Source organism: Pithys albifrons, chromosome 4, assembly GCF_047495875.1.
Source record: "Pithys albifrons albifrons isolate INPA30051 chromosome 4, PitAlb_v1, whole genome shotgun sequence".
NCBI lineage: Eukaryota > Metazoa > Chordata > Aves > Passeriformes > Thamnophilidae > Pithys > Pithys albifrons.
This window is the reverse complement of record NC_092461.1, coordinates 1,102,899-1,125,805: the sequence shown is the minus strand read 5'-3', so window position 1 is coordinate 1,125,805 and position 22,907 is coordinate 1,102,899. Positions and strand designations below refer to the sequence as shown.

The following is a 22,907-nucleotide window of genomic DNA, read 5'->3' as shown; positions in this document are numbered from 1 at the left end:
AAACAAAAATAATTAGGAATTAGTGGGTGAAAATGTGGACTTTAGGAACCTGCAGAGGTCTGTGTTAAAGCTGCACTACTATTTAAGTAAATAAAGCAGTAATTTTGTGGTAAGCAAAGAAGGGTATAGAGGTGATAACTCAGAGGCTGAAGGTCAGTGCAGTCTGTTGGAATTTCAGGTTGTGCTTCTCAGAAAGTGCCTTTCCATGACTGTGCTGACCTCGAGGCCTCTCCATCCTCCTCCTCCAACTGATACTCCAAGAGCCTCCAAGCACCAGAGTGACCCAAAGATAAGGTGGGATCTCTTGGAGTGGTGACACCTTGAGTGGCTGCTGAAAGCCTGGAATGGTTGAGATTTTGCTGCTATTTCTGGGGTGCCACAGACTCCAGCCTGTTATTTTATACTGTCACCATTAAAATGCTTTCAAGAAAAGCTGATTTAATTTTTAGCTTTCTTCTGAAATGTTCCATTTCATCAAATGGTACAACTTGGTTAGAAAGAGATTCAGGCTTGGGGCAAAGGAGGGGAATTTTTCTTTAGTGAAGTGTTAATTGAAGTTGTTAATGTGTTTTGGGCCATTTTTCTGCCTCATCAAACTGCTGCTCCCAAATTAATATCAGGTTGAAATGGGAGATAGTGAAGTTCATAGTTCCAGTCAGGAATGATGTACAAAAACTGTATTTTTCTTCAAAATGAAATAGAAACCTGAAACATTTCCACTGTCATTTAAAAACATTAATATTGAATATAATAGAAAAGTGGGGAAAAGTTCTTTTTGAAAACCATTACCAGGATAATTTGCAACACTTGTAAGGTGTTTTTTGCTTTTTTGTGAAGTGATGTTTAATGAAATTTTAAGTGTTTCACTTACTGTGTTGTTTCAAATGAAATGTTTTCTGTTTGAACTTGAGTATTAAGTTGGCACTGAATTTAACAATGAAACAATTTGAGGCTGAAGTGGTATTAGAGTACCAGGAGATCAGCAACTTGCTGGGGCAGGTTTGGTGGAAATGAATTTGATGTCCAATTTCTTTCCAATAATCTGCTTTTGTGCAGCAGCTCTTTGTAAGTAGCACTGAGGAGAGATGGCACCTTCAGTGACTCCATTTCCGTGGGACAGGGTGTGTAGTAAATCTGAAGTTTCAAGTGCAGGTCTGAGCTTGCCTTTTGTCATTAAGTTCCAACAGATGTTGGATTGATTCCAAATGTTTATTAAGAGATGGGGGGTTTGGTTTCCACTTGGCAAGTTACCAGGCTAAAGAAAAAGGCTTCTATTCATGCTGTTATAATGGAAACTATTCTCTTTACCTGAGTCTTCCATAAATGCAGCTCATTTAGGGGATAAAAATATCTCCTCATGTTCATGGAGCTGTTCTTTAAGATGGTTTTTTTAAGCTGTTCTTTAAGATGCCTTTTCCTCACTCAGAAAAGGATTCAGACGCAGGGGATGTGTAGGTGGCTCCAAGGGTGTGTTGAAAATTTCTTTTATTTTTCGTGGCTTTGCTGTTGGCATGACCAAATTCTGCCTGATGTTCTGAGGATCAGTACTGTGCTGATCTCTGTGCCTATTTGGTATCAAAAATAAAGAATGAAAGAAAGCCCCAAACTTTGTTCTAAATGACCAAAGTAATTCCATCCTGAGTGAAGGTTGGGACTCAAAGCTGCCGAAGCTTTGGAATCCTTAGCAGCAGAAATGGAAAAAGGAAAGCCAACAAAAATAACCAGCAAAACATTTCTGTTGTGAATGAACTTGTCTTAGTAGGAAGGAGATCCCTGAGGATGAGATGCAGGTCTGAGTGAATCTTCTTACAACAGCAGTTCAGCAAAACAGGAGAACAGGAGATGAAAACTGGGCACAGCAAATCTAAGGGAAAAGTAGTGAATTCCAAGAATATAGTTGGAATTCAAAATTGTTTTGCTCCTACTGATAGCTGGCTAAAAGGCCATCACTTCCAGAGTCCGTCCCCGTCCCCGTCCGGGTCCCCGAGTCCCGTCCCCGTCCCCGTCCGGGTCCCCGAGTCCCGTCCCCGTCCCCGTCCGGGTCCCCGAGTCCCGTCCCCGTCCCCGTCCGGGTCCCCGAGTCCCGTCCCCGTCCCCGTCCGGGTCCCCGAGTCCCGTCCCCGTCCCCGTCCGGGTCCCCGAGTCCCGTCCCCGTCCCCGTCCGGGTCCCCGAGTCCCGTCCCCGTCCCCGTCCGGGTCCCCGAGTCCCGTCCCCGTCCCCGTCCGGGTCCCCGAGTCCCGTCCCCGTCCCCGTCCGGGTCCCCGAGTCCCGTCCCCGTCCCCGTCCGGGTCCCCGAGTCCCGTCCCCGTCCCCGTCCGGGTCCCCGAGTCCCGTCCCCGTCCCCGTCCGGGTCCCCGAGTCCCGTCCCCGTCCCCGTCCGGGTCCCCGAGTCCCGTCCCCGGCCCCGTCCGGGTCCCCGAGTCCCGTCCCCGGCCCCGTCCGGGTCCCCGAGTCCCGTCCCCGTCCCCGTCCGGGTCCCCGAGTCCCGTCCCCGGCCCCGTCCGGGTCCCCGAGTCCCGTCCCCGGCCCCGTCCGGGTCCCCGAGTCCCGTCCCCGGCCCCGTCCGGGTCCCCGAGTCCCGTCCCCGTCCCCGTCCGGGTCCCCGAGTCCCGAATTCCGCCCTTTTCTTAGTCCCAGGGTGATAATTCACTTTTGTGTTGTTTCATTAAACTCTTCTGCTTCAGTATCATCCCCTCATCCTTTTCCAGTATTTGCTGAACAACTCTCAGTTACAAATCTGTAACAGAACAGAATTTTTTTTGCATTTGTTAACACGTGGGGACTCTGATTTTAAATGCCTAATAAAAAACTGTAAATAGACTTAATTTACCTAAAATTGTGGTATCTGAGGGGATTATTCATTCTGATGTCTCAGTAACTCTGCAGTGTGACCTGAAGCCTCCTAATCTTATGGCAAATATTAGGAATTGAGGAATAGATATTTTAGGAATATAAAATTTAGGAGTATATATTTGATTTTTCTTGGCCTGTTTTGCACTGATCTATTTCTTCCCACACTGAGCACTCAACTTGCATTAAGCAAGGCCTTTAGCAGGGGGTGTCAGATGTGCTTCCTTTGGACAGAAATTGTGTTTCATTGGCCAGAGTGGATCAAACCTCTCCTAATCTGGTGTGTTCCCATGGGGCAAACACCCTCCTGACTTTCAGTCTGACCCAGCCCCTGCAGCCCAATGTTCACGTGCAAACAGCCCCTGTGCTGTATAAACACGACCCCCTTTATTGTTGTTTAACGTCTCACAAAGTGGTTTGGTTTAGAATTTGACTCAGTGTTTTGTGTTGCCAGGAGTGGGGATGTCGAGGGTGTGGAAAATATTGCAAACAGAACACAGAAAGGTTGAGTGGCAGGCAGAGCTCTCAGGTTCAACCCTTTCCAAGGGATTTCCATGGATTTTGGGTATTGCCTATTCCCAGTTAGGATCCTCCCCACCATTTCCATGGGTTTTGCATAGGGAATCATCATTATTAGCCCCACACTCCACTTGCAGTTCAGAAATTTGCATCTGATTTGCTTTCTGGTGAGTGAAATGAGCTTTGCAGACAATTCAGGGCATTAACTCTTTTTATGCATGACCTGCTGCTGGGTGGAAGGCACTTGAAAAACAACCCTGGTGCTGTTTAGCATTTTGTAACAAACATGAGATTTAAAAGGGCAACACGAGTGTGATGTGTTTGCATCAATAACACCTTTCAGCAACATGTGCTGGGGGGTGTGTTTCCAGATTTAACATCATTTTTCCTCTGCCAAGGACTCAAATTTGAAGCTTATTCTTCATAGCAGGTGCAGAAAAAGAGAAATAGGGGGTAGATTGTTTACATGTTGGTTTTTTGTTACCATTTTTTATTTTTTACCCCCTTTGGTTCTTGCATTCCTTTGTTGCAGGCTCACTGATTCCTTGCTGCCTCCCTGACTGATTGCTGAGCTGTTGATTTGGTGTGTTCCTGACAGTAAATTGCCATTTGTCTCCAGAATATTTCCTAGCACATGAATTTTGGCTGCCTTCTGAGCCATAATCAATATTCATTGTTCCTTCAGATCCACAGTCTTGAGTTGATATTACTCAAATCCTGGACAAGTTATAAAATCCTACACTTTTCCAAAGACTGGAGGAAAATAATTGTGTTTGAAGCCTGGCTGGCAAGGCACAAATTGTGGGTAAAAATCCCCCCTCCACGTGTCAGAATAATCCAGCCTTGTGTGTGCAACAGTTCTTGAATTATCTCATTCAATGCTAAGGTGTGATACCTTTTTTACTGTGGTAGTTCCCAGTATGCTTGTTAAACAATGACTAATTACCAACTGGCATATTCATGTCTGACAATCAGCTCTTTGTAACATTTTCATGAGTTGCAGTGCCCTGGTCTGTGTCTTCTGGCATTGGAAGGTGATTCCTCTGCTTTGCTGCTTGTCTTTTACCATGATCAGAGTGATGAGTAGAGGGAGAAAATTGGTAGTAATTTCTGGGAGCATTAATTACCAAGTGCCTCACTGGGGTTTTAAGGCATGGAATGGGAATCCTGCTGGTTTTATGCCTTATCAAAGGTCTCTTCCACATTCCCTGATAGTTTTCTTCATTTTTGGAATGGCAAAATTAAATAAACCTGATCTAAGGTAGAACTTTGTAGTGGTAGAAGTTCCTTCTGGGAGGTGCAGAACATCCAATTTGCTCTGCAGGGTGTGATTTGAACCTGGACAAAGAGCAGAGCAGGAAAAGGCACCTGCAGACCCTTCTTTGTCCTTGTCAGGCTGAGCTTTGCCTGCAATTTGCATATTTTATCTCTAAAACATACTTGGACTTCATCAACTTCAAAGAAAGTAACTTCTCTTTTTTTTTTTTTACATACTCATGCTGATCTTGAAAAACTGTTAATTTACTTTCCAGATTTAACTGATTTATGGGAAAAAATAATAATTTCTGTTGATGTCAAGACTGTATGAACATCAGAAATTCAAAGCAGATCTGATTATGCAGGAGAAAGTATATTATGTAGTCTATTGGTGTACCTTGAAGGGAAAATGTGTTTGGGAACTTATTGCAAAACAGATAAATGTGCATCTTCTCCCAGAAATGGTTTTTAATTTTTGTATCTGAAAGCAATTTTGGGGGATTTTTGGAAAATAAGTCTCATAGCTGTAGTAAAAATGCTTTGGGAATTAAGGGGAGGGAAAGGGAAGGGAAGGAGAGGAGGGAAAGGGAGGGAAGGGAAGGAGAGGAGGGAAAGGGAGGGAAGGGAGGGAGAGGAGGGAAAGGGAGGGAAGGGAGGGAGAGGAGGGAGAGGAGGGAAAGGGAGGAAAGGGAGGGAGAGGAGGGAGGGGAGGGAAAGGGAGGGAGAGGAGGGAGGGGAGGGAAAGGGAAGGGAGGGAGGGGAGGGAAAGGGAGGGAGAGGAGGGAGGGGAGGGAAAGGGAGGGAGAGGAGGGAGGGGAGGGAAAGGGAAGGGAGGGAGGGGAGGGAAAGGGAGGGAGAGGAGGGAGGGGAGGGAAAGGGAGGGAGAGGAGGGAGGGGAGGGAAAGGGAAGGGAGGGAGGGGAGGGAAAGGGAAGGGAGGGAGGGGAGGGAAGGGAGGGAGGGGAGGGGAGGGAAGGGGAGGGGAGGGAAAGGGAAGGGAGGGGAGGGGAGGGAAAGGGAAGGGAGGGGAGGGAAGGGAGGGGAGGGAAAGGGAAGGGAGGGGAGGGAAAGGGAAGGGAGGGGAGGGAAAGGGAAGGGAGAGGAGGGGAGGGAAAGGGAAGGGAGAGGAGGGGAGGGAAAGGGAAGGGAGAGGAGGGGAGGGAAAGGGAAGGGAGAGGAGGGGAGGGAAAGGGAAGGGAGAGGAGGGGAGGGAAAGGGAAGGGAGAGGAGGGGAGGGAAAGGGAAGGGAGAGGAGGGGAGGGAAAGGGAAGGGAGAGGAGGGGAGGGAAAGGGAAGGGGAGGGAAAGGGAAGGGGAGGGAGGGGAGGGAAAGGGAAGGGGAGGGAGGGGAGGGAAAGGGAAGGGGAGGGAGGGGAGGGAAAGGGAAGGGGAGGGAGGGGAGGGAAAGGGAAGGGAGAGGAGGGGAGGGAAAGGGAAGGGAGAGGAGGGGAGGGAAAGGGAAGGGAGAGGAGGGGAGGGAAAGGGAAGGGGAGGGAGGGAGAGGAGGGAAAGGGAAGGGGAGGGAGGGAGAGGAGGGAAAGGGAAGGGGAGGGAGGGAGAGGAGGGAAAGGGAAGGGGAGGGAGGGAGAGGAGGGAAAGGGAAGGGGAGGGAGGGAGAGGAGGGAAAGGGAAGGGGAGGGAGGGAGAGGAGGGAAAGGGAAGGGGAGGGAGGGAGAGGAGGGAAAGGGAAGGGAAGTTGATGAATATTTATCTAGTGAAAAGCAACTTGAATTTTAGTGTTCAGTCTCGTTTTGATCTGTATCCAAGAGTTGAGTAGAGCTGATGTGCACAAGCTCAGTCAGTGTATGAGACTTAGAAATCTTTTCATTTAAACCCAAGGATGTGGGTCTCATATCCATCAGCTTTCCAGTTTGTTGGGGGCACAAAGGGGTTGTTTGGGGATCCAAGACCCAATTTCTGTTGTCAGAAGCAACATCCAGTTGACTTGTGAGGTGTTTCACAGTGTGTGGGTACTTGACTCATGTGCCATAATATTCCCTGATGTGTCAGAAACTGATGCCATGTCAGGTATTTGGAGGGCAGGAGGCAGATTATCTGGAGCAAATACTGACTCGTTCTTGGCATTGGTGAAGCAGTTGATTAACTATCAAAACTCCCTACTCATGGCTCAGCAACATTCTACCCTCTCAAACATTAGCTTTGTGACAGAAAAGCCATGAGAATGGAAGTGAAGTTTGAACATTGTCTGAGAGAATTTATTGTTTTCAGGCAATGGGAGCTAAACACTGGGTTTTAATCAGTTTTTTTACCTTTTTAGGGGCCACTGTATCTGTTCAGGAAGCTTTGTGACTTGGTGAATGTCTCACCAGACTGGGCTGCTGCTTTTGTGAGGAGTTATTTTACCCATTCTTGTTTTTATTTTGATTCCAAGGTGGTTCATCAGCTTTGAGGTGCTAACACCAGACTTGGAAAACACGCTCCATACAAGTCTGTATAATTTATATAATTTATGGGTAAGACTGATCCTGGTTTGGTGGTAGCTCAGGGTGCTGATGAAATCAAGTCTCAGGCATTATTGGATGAGTGTGCTGGGCCTTAGTTCTTACAGATATTTTAGAAACTTGCTTGTTTCCTGAGGGAATTCCTGCAAATTCTGTTTTCAATAATCTCTATTTTCCCATTTCTCTGTGTAATATTCCCCCTGTTAAGATGGTACTTTATATTTCTGAAACCCATATGCTTAATATTAGCTTGTGTTAATTTCTTCATGGGTCTGGTGGGCAAAGAATTAGTTTCCCATTTACTTGCAGGTCTTGGTGTACTCTCAGGGCTGTATTTGCAGATAAATCTTAATTTAAATCACAGAGTCCAAGTATATTCTGACAAAATGTCAAATAATTCCCAGCTGGAATTACTTCTGCTGGTAACATTCCTTTAATATTTTCATGTGTGGTAAAAGAGACACTGGATGTGCAATTAGCAAATAAATAAGGAAACTGAAGTAATTTGAAGACTATTTTTGCATTAAACACCCTCAGACAGAATTGCAGTAAATGCTGAGACAAATCAGAGAGTGGGAGAAAAGTGAGTCAGTTGTTTGTTTTATGACACCTCTTAAGGCTTTGCCTTTAATATTTATGTTTTGAAGGAAAAGAGTTAACCTTATATTATACCATAAAAAAGAGCAGGTAACAGGGAGGGAGGGAGGGGGTCACTCAGGGGTTTGAACAGGGTCTGATGGTTCATTTGCCATAAGTGCTGAGTGCTGCTTTTCAAAGGAAATGGGAGGTTCCTCTGGCTTTTGGAAGACATTTAATTTTAATTTTTCTTTCCATCAAGCAGATATTTTTATTCCCTGTGTTTCCCTCTAAAAGAAAGTAATGCCACAGCCATTTTTGCCCCTCAGTTAAAAGAAGAGAAGCTACTGCAAGTTTGAAATACTATTAACTTAAAATAATGTCTCCTTTAGCAAAGGGAAGTTCTGACCATAAGCATTTTTACTTCTCTGTATTAGAAGTATAAGAAAAAAACTGTTTGCTTCTGATTTGTGACTTTTTTTTAAGCTTTGCCACTAGAGTTCACCAAAAGCTCTCTAAAAAATGATGTCATGAGCAGGCAGTTGGTGGGGAATGTGCCAGAGTGGGGTGGGTTATGCCACTCGTGGGAACCTGATATGCTGTTGTTTAAAATCCACCTTTTGAAGCAAAGAACAGGTAAATGAGAGACCAGGTGCCAAATGGCAACAGCTGTAAAGATGGTGAAGTCACAGGATGTAAATATGCAAAGACAGATGGTGATGATGGGAGATCCCAGATTAAGCTTCAGCCCTTGGCGTGGAAAAAAGATGAGTTTGCATAAAGATCCCTCTCACAATAGAAAATGTAAATTAAATTGTGGGTGACTGCAGGCCTTGAGTCTTACAAGGAAGGAAGTGAAGTAGCTCCAGCCTTTTGAAAGGAGAAAGGTGGAAGTGGCTGCTTGGAGCTGGGTAGTGAAATGTTGGGGGGTTTGTTGTTACCCTTTACCTTTTCTTCAAAGCAGGGAAGGGAATGGGAGACTCTCCCAGTGTGGAACCTGGGGCAGGAGGAAGGTGGTGACCAAAAAACCTTTGAGTCTTTGTGTTATTGGCTCTCCAGCAAATCTGCCTTATCCTTGAAGGAGGTGGAGACCTCTTGGACAGCCCTGTGCCCTCTGAGCTGAGATCCACCAACATCACCCCTTGTGGCACTGTTATCTCTGTGCCCTCTGAGCTGAGATCCACCATCATCACCCCACGTGGCACTGTTGGACACCCCTGTGCCCTCTGAGATCCACTGTTGGACAGCCCTGTGCCCTTTGAGATCCACCAACATCCCTCCTCATGGCACTGTTATCCCTGTGCCCTCTGAGCTGAGATCCACCATCATCACCCCTCATGGCACTGTTATCTCTGTGCCCTCTGAACTGGGATACACCAACATCACCCCTCGTGGCACTGTTGGACAGCCCTGTGCCCTCTGAGCTGAGATCCACCAACATCACTCCTCGTGGCACTGTTGGACAGCCCTGTGCCCTCTGAACTGGGATACACCAACATCACCCCTCGTGGCACTGTTGGACAGCCCTGTGCCCTCTGAGCTGAGATACACCAACATCCCTCCTTGTGGCACTGTTGGACAGCCCTGTGCCCTCTGAACTGGGATACACCAACATCACCCCTCGTGGCACTGTTGGACAGCCCTGTGCCCTCTGAGCTGAGATACACCAACATCCCTCCTTGTGGCACTGTTGGACAGCCCTGTGCCCTCTGAGATCCACCAACATCCCTCCTTGTGGCACTGTTGGACAGCCCTGTGCCCTCTGAGATCCACCAACATCACTCCTTGTGGCACTGTTATCTCTGTGCCCTCTGAGCTGAGATACACCAACATCACCCCTCGTGGCACTGTTGGACAGCCCTGTGCCCTCTGAGATCCACCAACATCACTCCTTGTGGCACTGTTATCTCTGTGCCCTCTGAGCTGAGATCCACCAACATCACCCCTTGTGGCACTGTTGGACAGCCCTGTGCCCTCTGAGCTGAGATCCACCAACATCCCTCCTCATGGCACTGTTGGACAGCCCTGTGCCCTCTGAGATCCACCAACATCACTCCTCGTGGCACTGTTATCTCTGTGCCCTCTGAGCTGAGATACACCAACATCACCCCTCGTGGCACTGTTGGACAGCCCTGTGCCCTCTGAGATCCACCAACATCACCCCTCGTGGCACTGTTGGACAGCCCTGTGCCCTCTGAGATCCACCAACATCACCCCTCGTGGCACTGTTATCTCTGTGCCCTCTGAGCTGAGATCCACCAACATCACTCCTCGTGGCAGTGCCTGGAATGTTCAGATGTTGCTTCCAAATGGTGGGAAAATGGATCTTCACCCACTTTGTTTGTCAAAATGATGTTTTTCTGGGAGCTGAATAACATGTGCCCCAAACTAGTGTTTGACTGGTTTGTGCTCGATGAAATTGGCCCACTCTGAGGCCAAAAGGCCACAATTCTCTGTGCAAAACTGGCATGTTTTAACTTCTGGCACTTCTGAGTGCTGCTGAAAGTTCCAAAATAGGCTTGTGTGGTTGCAGGCAGCCTTACTGATGCTGGAAGATTATTTTCTGGGTGGTTTTGCTGTACACATGACAGGAACCCAGCCAGACTGTCTGTCTAACAGGGATGCTGAACCTGCAGTGAAGCCTGAGAAGAGACAGGTATAGAAATGCGTGTGAGGCTGCAGTGGGTGTGTGTGTTGGTACCAAACACTCCCTGCACGGGCTGGTGTTGCCCAGTGTGGGGCAGGACACACCTTTGCACACCTGCTCACACCCCAATCTGTTTTATTCTCCCAGTGCATCTTGATTTTCCTGCCCTGACCACGCTGCCTAAACGGGCACAGACCTGGCTGTGCTGCTTTGCCCTAAATGCTCCTGGCTGAACCCAACTCCCACCCTGCTGGTGGGATTCTGGGGCAGAGCTGCTTGCTGTGCTGCATTTACTGGCTGTGTGTGCCAAGAGTGAGCTTTAATTTCTGCTGTGCTCAGTCTGGAGCTTTCACAAGCAGGAAATTGTGCTGATAATCTGAACTGGGGCTGTGATGGCTGGGAATTAACCCCAGCCAAGGCTTATCTGGCTGCTGGCGATGGGACCTTAAGCTCCTATCTCCTGGTTTTCAGAAAACTGATAAAGCAGCAAATAGATGAGGTGTGAAAGTAGTTCTGAGAAAGTCAATAAATAGCTGGAAGCTACAATTTAATAAGTGTTTAGACATATCTGGCTCAAATAGCTTATACATTTTAACTCTTTTAAAAGTGAGTGATAGAACCTAAATCCATATTCCCTGTGGCACGAGGAGGTCTCGGGAGAAATGAGGGGAAGCAAAGCCTTTGAAATCGATAAATGGCTTTGAGGTACAACTTCTGCAGACAGAATTTAGGGAAAAAAGATGGTGGAGCACAGGCAGGAATAAAATTGAGCTTCATTTTGCAGACTAGGGCAGAAGCCTAATCCTGGCAGCTGTGAAAAGGAATGGAGAGTTGGAAGTTCAGTGCCAGGGGCCAACTTGGACTGAAAAAGGGAAAAATCTTTGGACTAAAACTGCCCTCCAGATTAAATGCCTTAAATGAGACCCTAAAATGCCTCATGTTAATTACATAAGATCTATTTCAGTTACACTTGAAATGAAGGATTTTTTTCCATTTGCTTGGTAATTTTGCTGTACTTGAGAATCTTCTACTTCAGTGCTTTGGGCTTCCTTTTGTTGGACTTACCTGTGGTTTGCAGGGGCTGGAAGAGCAAGAAGAGCAATTCTCTCTGAACAGAGAATTCAAGTGATGCCACTGCATTTTATACATTTTATAATCTTTGTTTTGGGTTCTGCCTTCTGTTCCTGGGTGCATGAGAGGATTTCAGCTGCTCTCAATTTGTATTTTCTTCTTTCTTCCCCCCAGACAAAGTGGGGCAGAGCCATTAATGTTTCCTTAGCTCTGCAGACAGAAACATTTGTGCAAGTGAGACTTGTCAGAGCGTTGCACCTCCAGGAGACTGAAATGCTCTTGCAGGGGCAGGTTCCAGTCCATCTGTCTGGATTCTGAAATATTTATTGTTTATAGCAAACTCACATGGAACCACCTCATGTGCACAGGAGAACATGAAGATTTCATTTCTCATTCCCCTCTGGCTTTGTTATTTACATGACTGCAGTGGGGTTTGGTGCCTTGAACAGCACGGGGTGGGGAAGAACCACTGAAACCTGCCTGGGTGGGTTTGGGGGAATTGGGCAGAATATGTTGGGATTGTTGTTTTGTGGGGGGTTTTATTGTAGTTTTTTTGTTTGGCTTTTTACTCTGTGTGTTTTGGTTGAGGGGTTTTTTTGTTTGGTTGAGGTTTTTGTTTTTTAGTTGAGGGGTTTTTTTGGTTGGGTATTTTTTTTTGGTTGGGTTTTTTTTTGGTTGGTTTTTTTTTGGTTGGTTTTTTTTTTTGGTTGGGTATTTTTTGGTTGGGTATTTTTTTTGTTGGGTTTTTTTTTGGTTGGGGTTTTTTTTGTGAGGTTTTTTGGTTGGGGTTTTTTTATTTTGGTTGGGGTTTTTTTTTATTTTGGTTGGGGTTTTTTTATTTTGGTTGGGGTTGTTTTTATTTTGGTTGGGGTTTTTTTTTATTTTGGTTGGGGTTGTTTTTATTTTGGTTGGGGTTGTTTTTATTTTGGTTGGGGTTGTTTTTATTTTGGTTGGGGTTGTTTTTATTTTGGTTGGGGTGTTTTTATTTTGGTTGGGGTGTTTTTATTTTGGTTGGGGTGTTTTTATTTTGGTTGGGGTTTTTTATTATTTTGGTTGGGGTTTTTTATTATTTTGGTTGGGGTTTTTTTTTATTTTGGTTGGGGTTTTTTTTTATTTTGGTTGGGGTTTTTTTTTATTTTGGTTGGGGTTGTTTTTATTTTGGTTGGGGTTGTTTTTATTTTGGTTGGGGTTTTTTTGGTGGATATTGGTGTTTTGGTTTTTTTTGTGGTGTTGGTTTTTTTGGTGGGGTTTGTTGGGTTTCTTTTTGGTGGGGTTTGGTTTTTCTTTGGGGTTTGGTTTTTCTTTTTGGTGGGGTTTGTTGGTTTGGGTTTTTTTTCGGTGGGGTTTGTTATTTTTATTGGTTTTTTGGTAGGGTCTGTTTTTTTGGTGATTTTTGGACTGTTTTTGGTTAGTTTTTTTCCTTTTCCTGTAGAAAGGAGTCAGTTTGATCTGCTGTTCAGTGTTTTCTGTTGATTGTTATGCTCCCCAGATGACTGAAGGGCTGGGTTTTGGGGTTTCCTTTACACTTGTTGACACCAACGTTGCCTCTCCTGCCGTGTCCTGGAGCAGCCTGTCCATGTGAGCCTGGGCAGTGCCTTGTGCAGGAACAGCCCAGCACAGACACCCTGTGGGGCTCCATCAAGCTGTGGAAACCCTGAACTTCCATGTCCACATGTATGAGGTGAAAAGGATTTGTGTAGGGCATATTTAATCTGTGGGTGCTGAAGGTAAATCAGCGAGTTGTGAAACTCAAGTTGCCTGATGTTGTGCAAGGAGTTTTGTTGCTGGTTGGTTTGGGATTGAGTGACTAAGAGAGAAGTCACCAGGCTGTGTTTGCTGTTTGAGTGACTCGTGTTGTTGTGCATATGAAGCTTTATGGAGGGGCAGAAAAGCCCTGGGTCGTGCTGGGTGTGCTATTTCTGGAGGATCAGGCAGGCTTAGAGCAGGAGGAGTTCCTGGGTTCTTTCCAAATTCTGTCAACAAAACAAATTCTCCCCACGTTAATCATCAGGATGGGCTGGAGTTATTTGTGTGCTGTTGTAGTGTAGCCTGGCTGGAGCAGACCCCTTGGCCTGGGTTCTGCTGGACTGGGGCTTTCCCTGTGAGGCTGATAAATGACTGATAAATCCCTCAGCACTGCTTTGCATATTGACATTATTTGCACTGATCATTGAGCCTTCAGTGGAGCAAAAGGAGCAGTTGATCCTTGGAATTCCTCGAGCTGGTCCTTGTGCTCAGGAGCAGGATGAAGTGCCCACCTAAAGCACCTTGTGTGACACCTGCATCTGCTGCTGGCAGGACAGTTTGGGTGTTCCTGTGCTGAACAGGCAGTGCTTTCTGCCAACACACCTCTTGCCAAGCAATGAGATTGATCCTCTTCTTTTAGTCTTGTTTTGTTCAGGCCATTCTTGTGTGATCCACTTTCCTCAGAGAACTGAAACCTTTATTTTGAAGCAAGGAGCTAAAATTCAGCCTTCTTTTTCCACTTTGGTTTAAAACACCATGTGCAGAGTGAGCCTTGTCTGTTTTATATTGATAAAGAGAAAAAGGGTAGCCCATAAGCTCAGGGCAAGTTGGAATAAAGTTCCTTGAGACTGGGGTGTACTTGTGAATGGGATACCTTTCCTTTAGGATCTCCTCTGGGAGCTGTTGGACAAGGCAAGGGGAACTGTGGAATGTCAGCTGAAATCCAGCATTTTGTGGCACACAGAACTGTACCCAGAGCTTAGGATGGATGCAACTGAACTAGGTGGGGGTTTTTGGGAGCTACAAAGATGGCAAGCAGGAAAGATGTGGGAATGATCAGTCCCTGAGCTGTTCAGTGGCTGCAGAGGGGGCTGTAGTTTGTGGCCTTGGGAAAGTTGTCATTTAAATGGAGAAATTATTGGAATGCCCTGTGGGTACTGTAAATTTGGAGTGTAATTATTTGGTACTTTTCAAGAAGAAACATTTCTAGGTTTAGCCTTTTCTAACCTGAACTGTTTCACAACCAGAAGAGCTCTTTGGTGCCTCAATGCTTGGAAAATTCAGTGAGTTAAAGATGGACAAAAGAGCCAAGTAACTTGGCAATTCCTGTTGGCTGTGCTGGGTAAACAGGCAGAAAAATCAGCTGGACCTTCCTGCTCACTTTCTGTGGGTGCTGCAGTGCTGACCCTGAGCTCTCCAAGCAGGAATACAGCTGGAATATCCTGCTGGTCTAACACAGTGTGCAGGAAGTGGGAGGAAAAGGTGGTTTACTCCAGGGATCATCTGGGACCAGACTTCAGCCTGTGCTGTGTCCTGAGCAGAGATCAAAAGCACTTAGAGAATGGGTTACTCACTTCAAAATCCCAGTATAAATAAGACTTATTGGTACTGATGGTTGCACAGTACAAGCAGAAAGTCAAGTTTATCATAGTTGATGTTTTGAAGCTGCATTTGTTCTTTTATGTGGTTTTTTTCTCTTCTGTGCTGTGTCCACTGTTCAGTGCACCCAGGCCTGAAGGATTCTGTCTGTGCTGTTCATGTATTAATGTTGGCTCAAGTGTTCTCCTGCTGTGTTTTGTCAAGCTGCAGCCATGAGATACCTTCTCAGTGATCTCAGAGTTGCCCTTGGTTTTAGTGATGGCAGCAGGAGCCACGAGCTGTTCTGCTGCTCTTGGTCAAGTCCAGCTGCAATCTTACTGTATTTTAAAGGAGTTTGTTGCTTGGAGAGAGTGATAAACAAGGTCCTTGGTCATGAACAGCTGATGGTTGAGTAGTTTGTCCCAGTGACTGGAAATAAAATAGTGTTTCTTTCAGAAAACTTTCAGTCCTGAAAGTGTGCATGAGTAAATAAAATTGAGTTATTTGCTATTGCACTGAAATCAACAGAGGCAAGGATTTAACATGCCAGGTTTTGAATCCAATAATTATTGTATTATTGGGTTGTATTTTCCCCCTCCTTCTGTTAGTGCATTCCCTGATCTTGCTCAGTTCCTGCTAATTTGGTGTGCCCAGTCCTTGTGCTCCTCTGCTTTGGTGCTGGGCAGAGAGAGGAGTCCTGTGACACCAGACCCCACATCCTGCTCTGGGGGGCTTTACAAACCCTGGGATGGTCCAGCTGTGGCTGCTGGGAGACTCCTGCCTGCTCAGGAATGAGTTCACCACAAATCCTCCATTTCTTACAAACCAGAGAAAGAGAGAAATTTATTTGCACGATGCAATGGAAACTTTAATGGAGACTAAAAATGGCAAGCTGGGATGTTTGGGGTTTGAATTAGGGCAGGAGTCATGGTGGGAGAATTCTTTGTTTTGCTGAAGGCCCATCTGCATTACCTGGTTTGATAAGAAGCCTGGCCTGGCTTTTGGAACTTTAAAAACAGATTTGCAGGGTGAATTACAGATTTTCGTTGTGTTTTCAGTAATTGTGGATGAAGTAATTTGTTATGAGCAGAGTATCTCAGAGTTAATGAGCAAACAGAATTCCTGTTGCCATCAAGTTGATCCTTTTATATTTTCTATCCTATTGCTGCTGATCAGAGATGAGTGGGACTGTCTGAGAGACGTTTGCATCCTGCACAGTCAGGATTTTCAGCAGGCACTGGAGTGTCTTGGGGCATTGGCAAATGCAGGAAGAGTCTTCTGGGGTGGGAACTGATAATGTGTCTCTGCTTTCAAACAGGGACCATCTGGAAACTCAGGATAACTTGTGGGTGTGATTTGTAGTTGCTGTTGAGGGTGCAGACATAGGAAAGTGCTTGTTTGTTTGGAGTCTTGTCTGTAGCACAAGTTATAGGAAAGCTGATAGTTAACCAGATCTGATACAAAATATTGAGAAATAGCAAATGGTAACTGAGTATTTTGTGTACCAAGCTAAGGTCTGGAAATAAAACAAAACAAAAACTTGCTCTTGTTCTTCTCAAGCTCGTGCTGTGATTTTGTGCTGCTGAGCAAAGCTGATTGTCTGCAAACAAATGGCCAAGCTCCCTGTCCCCAGGGGAAGATGTACCTTCCTCCTGCACTGCTGAATCACAGCATTTCTGCACTGGCATTTAGGAGGAGAGTCTTTCCCAATACTTGTGGAAGTCTCTCAATGCCCAGTGGTCCAAGAAATCATTAAATTAACCAGCATCCCGTTTCAGTAACTCAATTTAAGTAAGAGTGGGTTTGTGTGACACAGGGATGTTGAAAGAAGAGAATTAATTTGGTAACTGTTCCAGTCAAGATGCTGGATGACTTTTGTAACTGGCAGTGAGATGTCCTCATGCTCAGATATTTCTTCCTTTTGGGGACAGATGATTCCCAGTTGTGAGTTCCAGATGCATAACTTGGGTGTTGGTGGGTCTGGCTCAGGAGCATGAGATGCTGTTCTGGAAATGAGAACACTCAGGGCAGTGTTAATGAGAACAGAGGCTGCAAATGCAGCTCATGGAAACAGAGAACCTGGAGGTGTGTTTGTCATGCAGGAGAGTTGGAAGGAAAGCAGAGGGAGAAGGAAGACTTGAGGAGAGATTAGGAGCAGGATGAGGACAGCTGGAGGAAAAGGAGCCTTTGGTCACTCAGGTCCATGTACAGTATTTAAAAGGATGTCCCACAAATTCTGAGTCAGTTCTTGAGCAAACAGTGCTGAGATCTGGGAGTGGTTTCAGTGCAGAGGGGGATGTGCTGAGGAGAGTAAAGAAGGGCTGTTCTTTTAGGTCTTCACCACCAGTGCTTCTTTATATGTTTTGCTCTCTGTGTGTTTTGATTATTGGTCTGGAGGGAGATTGAAAGAAAACAAAGTTTTGGAAAAAGAAGTCAAAGAAAAAAAAAAGACTAAGAGTTAAAACACTGTGGCAAACCCAAATCAGTTGTTTAATTTTCAGCTGATGGTGTTACTACAGTCTTGAGACATTCTGCTGATTTATGATTTCTATAATGATAACAAGCCCAAAGGGCTGGTTGGAAAATAATTGTAAATATTGTTTTCCTCTGTAGGTGTACAGACTCCTGCCATTCTATCATCTCAGTGTTGCATAATGCAGCCAATTCATGTTTTCCAGAGCTTCCCAATTAAGTCAAGTGTTCAGAAGTTTCCATGACCTTTAGGTTTCTTTGTACTCTGTGTTGTTTTGCAGGGTATGATGGACTTTGTGGTTTACTTCCAGTGTAGCCTTTCTTTTATGGAAAAGATGTCACAATGCAGAAAGGCCACGGGTTTGAGTTGTGTTTTGGGGCATTTAATACAGTGCTGATTTGATAGATTTTTTTTGTTTTTCTAAAAATGTTTTGGCATGCAGGAAACTGTAAGTATCTCATAGGAAAGGGGTCAGCAGCAAAATATCAACTTTGAAAGTATCATTAGGCTGAATATATGGCAAAAATAAGTTGGAAAGAAAATCTTCTTTGAGAAGTTTGTTGCAGGACATGTTCCTAAATCATATACCATAATTAGTAGCATAATTAATGCTCTCTGTGCTTATGGTTCTTGCTTCAGTTTGGCCTGTCCACAGTCTGGGAAACCTCCTGTAAAGGTGAGATTGTTCTCTTCACTCACCTCTTTGGGAGCTCCCAAACAGGCTCTTTCCTTCAGTGAAGTTTTGGAGGTTTCTCAGAGACCTTTGTGGTCTCATGGAGGTTTCTGAGGCTGATGGGCACCAACCTGCTGAATGAACCAATCCAGCTTCACTGTGACCTTGGAAGGAGAGGGCTGGAGTGGGAAAAGCTGGAGAACCCTCTCCAAGGAAGGGTGTCTGAGCTGCCTGAGTAGATTCAGTGCCACGTTCATGTGGTGCTGCCCATCCAGACCCAAATCCTTCACCTCTCTGCCTGGAGCACAAACACAGATACCTCAGCTGCCCCTGTGGGTTTGCATTTAGAAACCTGAGCTCATTTCTCACAGCTGTTTTACTTGTTTTATAGGCACAAACTGAACCCCAGCAACTCCTCCTATCAGAACACTGACATATATATATATCTATATATATCTATATATATCTATATATCTAGGGACAGGTACATGTAGCCACTCACTCCTCCAGCCCCTGCCCTGAATAAAGTCACATTGCCCTGAGTGTTGCTTAATATTTAATAATTATGAACTCTGAGGATCCTGTTTGTTCATGCCAGCCCCAGCTGCTGTTTGGCCCATGTTTTTTCTGCACATCCCTCAAGGCCTTGCAAAGCAGAATGTGACCAGTGAGTTATTCCCCCAGTGTTGTAACTGTGCACATCTTCCTGCAACCTGATACAAAAAGTTGGTATTTCTTTTCCTTCTTAATACTGAAATTTTCTTGAGAAAATACAGTAGATCATGATGAGTTCACACCAGTGCATGTAATTATTTTATGTGTGAACAGTAAGAAAATTCAGCTATAATTTTGAAGTTATGGTATGAACTCCTATTAGTTATATACCTTTATTAATAAGTGTGTGTCTATATATTTATTTATATGCATGATCAAAATAAGTGTGTCTATATATTTATATATATGCACAATCAAAACTTGCATGTAAATTTATTTGTATGAGAGAGAATGGTCTTAGAAAAAAATCTAAAAAGTACAGAAATAGAACAGCTAAACATGAAGAAATAATAATGTTGCTGTAAGGAGAGGACCAACCTCTGCTACACTTGCATGTTTCTTAAATTATTTTTAGAACTTTACATGAATGAGACTTTCCTTTTTCCCAGAACTGCTCAGAAGATTCTATTCTGCAAAGACTTTTCTCTGCATCTTGTGTTCTTCAGAGGGTGAACCCTGTGAAGGAATGAATTTATATGTATTTGGGAGATTTCCTTTCTGTGTGGAAAACATGGGAAGTGTTGCAGTTGTGCCTCAGACTCCTCCAGGAGCCAACACAATAGCCTGGAAACCAAAGTGCTGCATGAAATGGTTCCTGCTGGCTTAGAATGACAGACTGGAGTGTCAATAGTGTAGTTAGTGCTGCTGATTTGGAAATGAGAAGGAGGCAGTGATGGTTTCTGGGCTCACAGTCAGGAGACACAGGAAAATAATATTCCAGACACCCTGAGATCAGCTCAGTTGGTTGAAACTTGGTTGTAGTAACACCAAGGTCATGGGTTCAATCCCCTCTGTGGGCCAGTGACTGAAGAGATGGACTTGATGGTCCTTGTGGGTCCCTTCCAGCTCAGGATAGTCTGGGATTCTGTGATAAAACTACTTAATCTGACCCACATTTGTTTGTGTGAGTGGGTGAAATGGTGCCCTTGAATAGATGGAAGTGTCAATGTATGTAAATGTGAGTGTTGGTTTATACAAGTTGAGTTCTTGTTTGCACTGTCTTGTGTTGTTCTGTTTAGGGAGGTTTGATAAAGTTTTTACTTTATTAATTAATTGAACTGGGGGATTCTTTGATATGAAATGATAGAGTTTGGAAGTTTGATAGAGTTTTTACTTTATTAATTAATTAAACAGGGGATATGTAGCAGGAGGGTTTGCCATCAGAAGCCAATCAGTTGCACCTGAGCAGGGATGGGCATTAAGGTAATTAATTGCAGCTTTGCAGGGTTGGTAATTAATTGCACATGTGCATGGGATGGCCATTGCCCCCCTGGCTGAGGGGCTGTGGCACTGCCAAGGCTCATGGGCCTTTTTTTGGTAAAACACGACCCAAACCCCAACAGCCCACGACCCAAAACCCCAACAGCCCACCACCAGAAAACACTTTTCCGGTAATGTAATTGAACATAATCTTGCACATGCTCAATAACTGATGGGTTTGGTGGTTTTTTCCATGGTACAAACGAGGAATTGACAGGCTGGGGTGTGTGTTTTGCAGAGGACCCTGCCGAGGCGGATCTGTGGCTGCTGAACAGCTGCACGGTCAAGAATCCGGCCGAGGATCATTTCCGGAACTCCATCAGGTGAGTGGGGGCTCACGAGGATCCTTCACCAGACTGGATGTCTCAAAGCTTCGTGTTTTCAGTCCAGAAGTGGTTCTGTGTTCTGGAGCAAGGAGTGTGTGGGTGTGTCTGTTGCAGGGGTGAATTCTCTCCATGGCTTTGTGAGGGATTGGGGATTTTATAATTAGCTAAAACTTGCATGTCATTATCACGACACTTAATGAGAACTGTGACCTGTTTGGGGCTTCTGGGTCCCTTTCCATGACAAAGTTCTCATAGTCTTATAAAGAGTTGAATATTCTGGGTTTTGGTGGGTTGGGTTTTTTTTCTTTTTTTCTTTTTTTTCCCCACTGTGGTTTTTTGGGGTGTGGAGTTTTTTTGGTGTGAGTTTTGGTTTTTTTGGCATGAGTTTTATTTTTTTTGGTGTGCTTTTTATTTTTTCTGTGGTTTTTATTTTTTTCCTGTGGTTTTTATTTTTTTCCTGTGGTTTTTATTTTTTTCTGTTGTTTTTATTTTTTTCCTGTGGTTTTTATTTTTTTTCCTATGGTTTTTATTTTTTTCTATGTTTTTTATTTTTTTTCTGTGGTTTTTATTTTTTTTCTGTGGTTTTTTTGTGTGGTTTTTATTTTTCTGGTGGGTTTTTATTTTTTTCTGTGGTTTTTATTTTTTTTCTGTGGTTTTTATTTTTTCTGTGGTTTTTATTTTTTTCTGTGGTTTTTATTTTTTTCTGTGTGGTTTTTATTTTTTTCTGTGTGGTTTTTATTTTTTTCTGTGTGGTTTTTATTTTTTGTTGTGATTTTTATTTTTTTGTTGTGATTTTTATTTTTTTTGTTGTGATTTTTTTTTCCTGTGGTTTTTATTTTTTTCCTGTGGTTTTTATTTTTTTCCTGTGGTTTTTATTTTTTTCCTGTGGTTTTTATTTTTTTCCTGTGGTTTTTATTTTTTTCCTGTGGTTTTTATTTTTTTCCTGTGGTTTTTATTTTTTTCCTGTGGTTTTTATTTTTTTCCTGTGGTTTTTATTTTTTTCCTGTGGTTTTTATTTTTTTCCTGTGGTTTTTATTTTTTTCCTGTGGTTTTTATTTTTTTCCTGTGGTTTTTATTTTTTTCCTGTGGTTTTTATTTTTTTCCTGTGGTTTTTATTTTTTTCCTGTGGTTTTTATTTTTTTCCTGTGGTTTTTATTTTTTTCCTGTGGTTTTTATTTTTTTCCTGTGGTTTTTATTTTTTTCCTGTGGTTTATATTTTTTTTCCTGTGGTTTTTTTTGTGTGGTTTTTATTTTTCTGGTGGGTTTTTATTTTTCTGGTGGGTTTTTATTTTTTTCTGTGGTTTTTATTTTTTTCTGTGGTGGTTTTTATTTTTTTTGGTGTGGTTTTTATTTTTTTTTGGTGTGGTTTTTTATTTTTTTGATGGGTTTTTATTTTTTTTGGTGGGGTTTTTATTTTTCTTGGTGGGGTTTTTATTATTTTTCTTGGTGGGGTTTTTATTTTTTTTTGTGTGGGTTTTTTGGTGTGGGTTTTTTTTGTTGTGGTTTTTATTCTTTTTTGGTGTTTGGGTTTATATTTTTTGTTGTTTTTTTTGTAGGGATTTTTAATTTTTATGGGGGGGCTTTTAATTTTTATGAGGGGGCTTTTAATTTTTATGAGGGGGCTTTTAATTTTTATGAGGGGGCTTTTAATTGTTTTTGGGGGGACTTTTTTTTTGGTGTGGGGGCTTTTTTTCCTGTGAGGGCTTTCTTGGGCTTTTTCTTTCGGGTTGGGGTTTTTTGGGGTTGGGGTTTTTTTTGGCTGGGTGTGGTTTTTTGGGAGGGTTGGGGTTTTTTTGGGCTGGTATTTTTTGGGGGAGTTGGTTTTTTGGGGTTGGTTTTTTTTTGGGGTTGGTTTTTTTTTGGGGTTGGTTTTTTTTTGGGGTTGGTTTTTTTTTGGGGTTGGGTTTTTGGGGTTGGGTTTTTTTGGTTGGGGTTTTTTTTTTGGTTGGGTTTTTTTTTTGGTTGGGGTTTTTTTTTTGGTTGGGGTTTTTTTTTTGGTTGGGGTTTTTTTTTTGGTTGGGGTTTTTTTTTGGGTTGGGTTTTTTTTGGGGGGTTGGTTTTTTTTTTGGGGGTTGGTTTTTTTTGGGGGTTGGTTTTTTTTTCGGGGTTGGTTTTTTTGGGGGGTTTTATTTTTTGGGGGGGTTGGTTTTATTTTTTGGGGGGTTGTGTATTTTTTGGGGGGTTGTGTTTTTTTTGGGGGGTTGGTTTTTTGGGGGGTTGGTTTTTTGGGGGGTTGGTTTTTTGGGGGGTTGGTTTTTTGGGGGGTTGGTTTTTTTGGGGGTGTTTGTTTTTGGGGTTGGTTTTTTTGGGGGGGTTGGTTTTATTTTTTGGGGGGGTTTTATTTTTTGAGGGGGTTGGTTTTTTTGGGGGGGTTTTTGAGGTTTTTTTTTGGGTTGGTTTTTTTGGGGGGGGTTGGGGGTTTTTTTGGGTTGGTTTTTTTTTTATTGGGTTGGGGTTTTTTTGGGGGGTTGGTTTTTTTTGAGTTGGTTTTTTTCTTTTATGTTCTTATTTTCGGGGGGATTTTTTTGGACTGGGTGATCTCCAGAGGGCCCTTCCAACCCTGAAGATTCCATGGAAAAGCTGTCAGGTGCACACTTAAAACTTGCTATTTCACTATACAACTTCTTAAAAGATTAACTGACTAGATTATAATAGAGACATTGAGGATAATGTGTTTTATTTCTAAATACTATTCC

At 43.8% G+C, this 22,907-nt stretch overlaps 1 protein-coding gene across 2 annotated transcripts in view; it reads left to right on the top strand.

The window, feature by feature from the left end:
• CDKAL1 (CDKAL1 threonylcarbamoyladenosine tRNA methylthiotransferase) overlaps positions 1-22,907 on the top strand; it is a 278,423-nt gene that overhangs the window by 36,285 nt on the left and 219,231 nt on the right. For both annotated transcript variants that reach the window (XM_071553173.1, XM_071553174.1), the window contains exon 5: positions 20,124-20,208. In XM_071553173.1, coding sequence (XP_071409274.1) covers positions 20,124-20,208 — 85 coding nt within the window. The remainder of the gene's footprint in view (positions 1-20,123; positions 20,209-22,907) is intronic.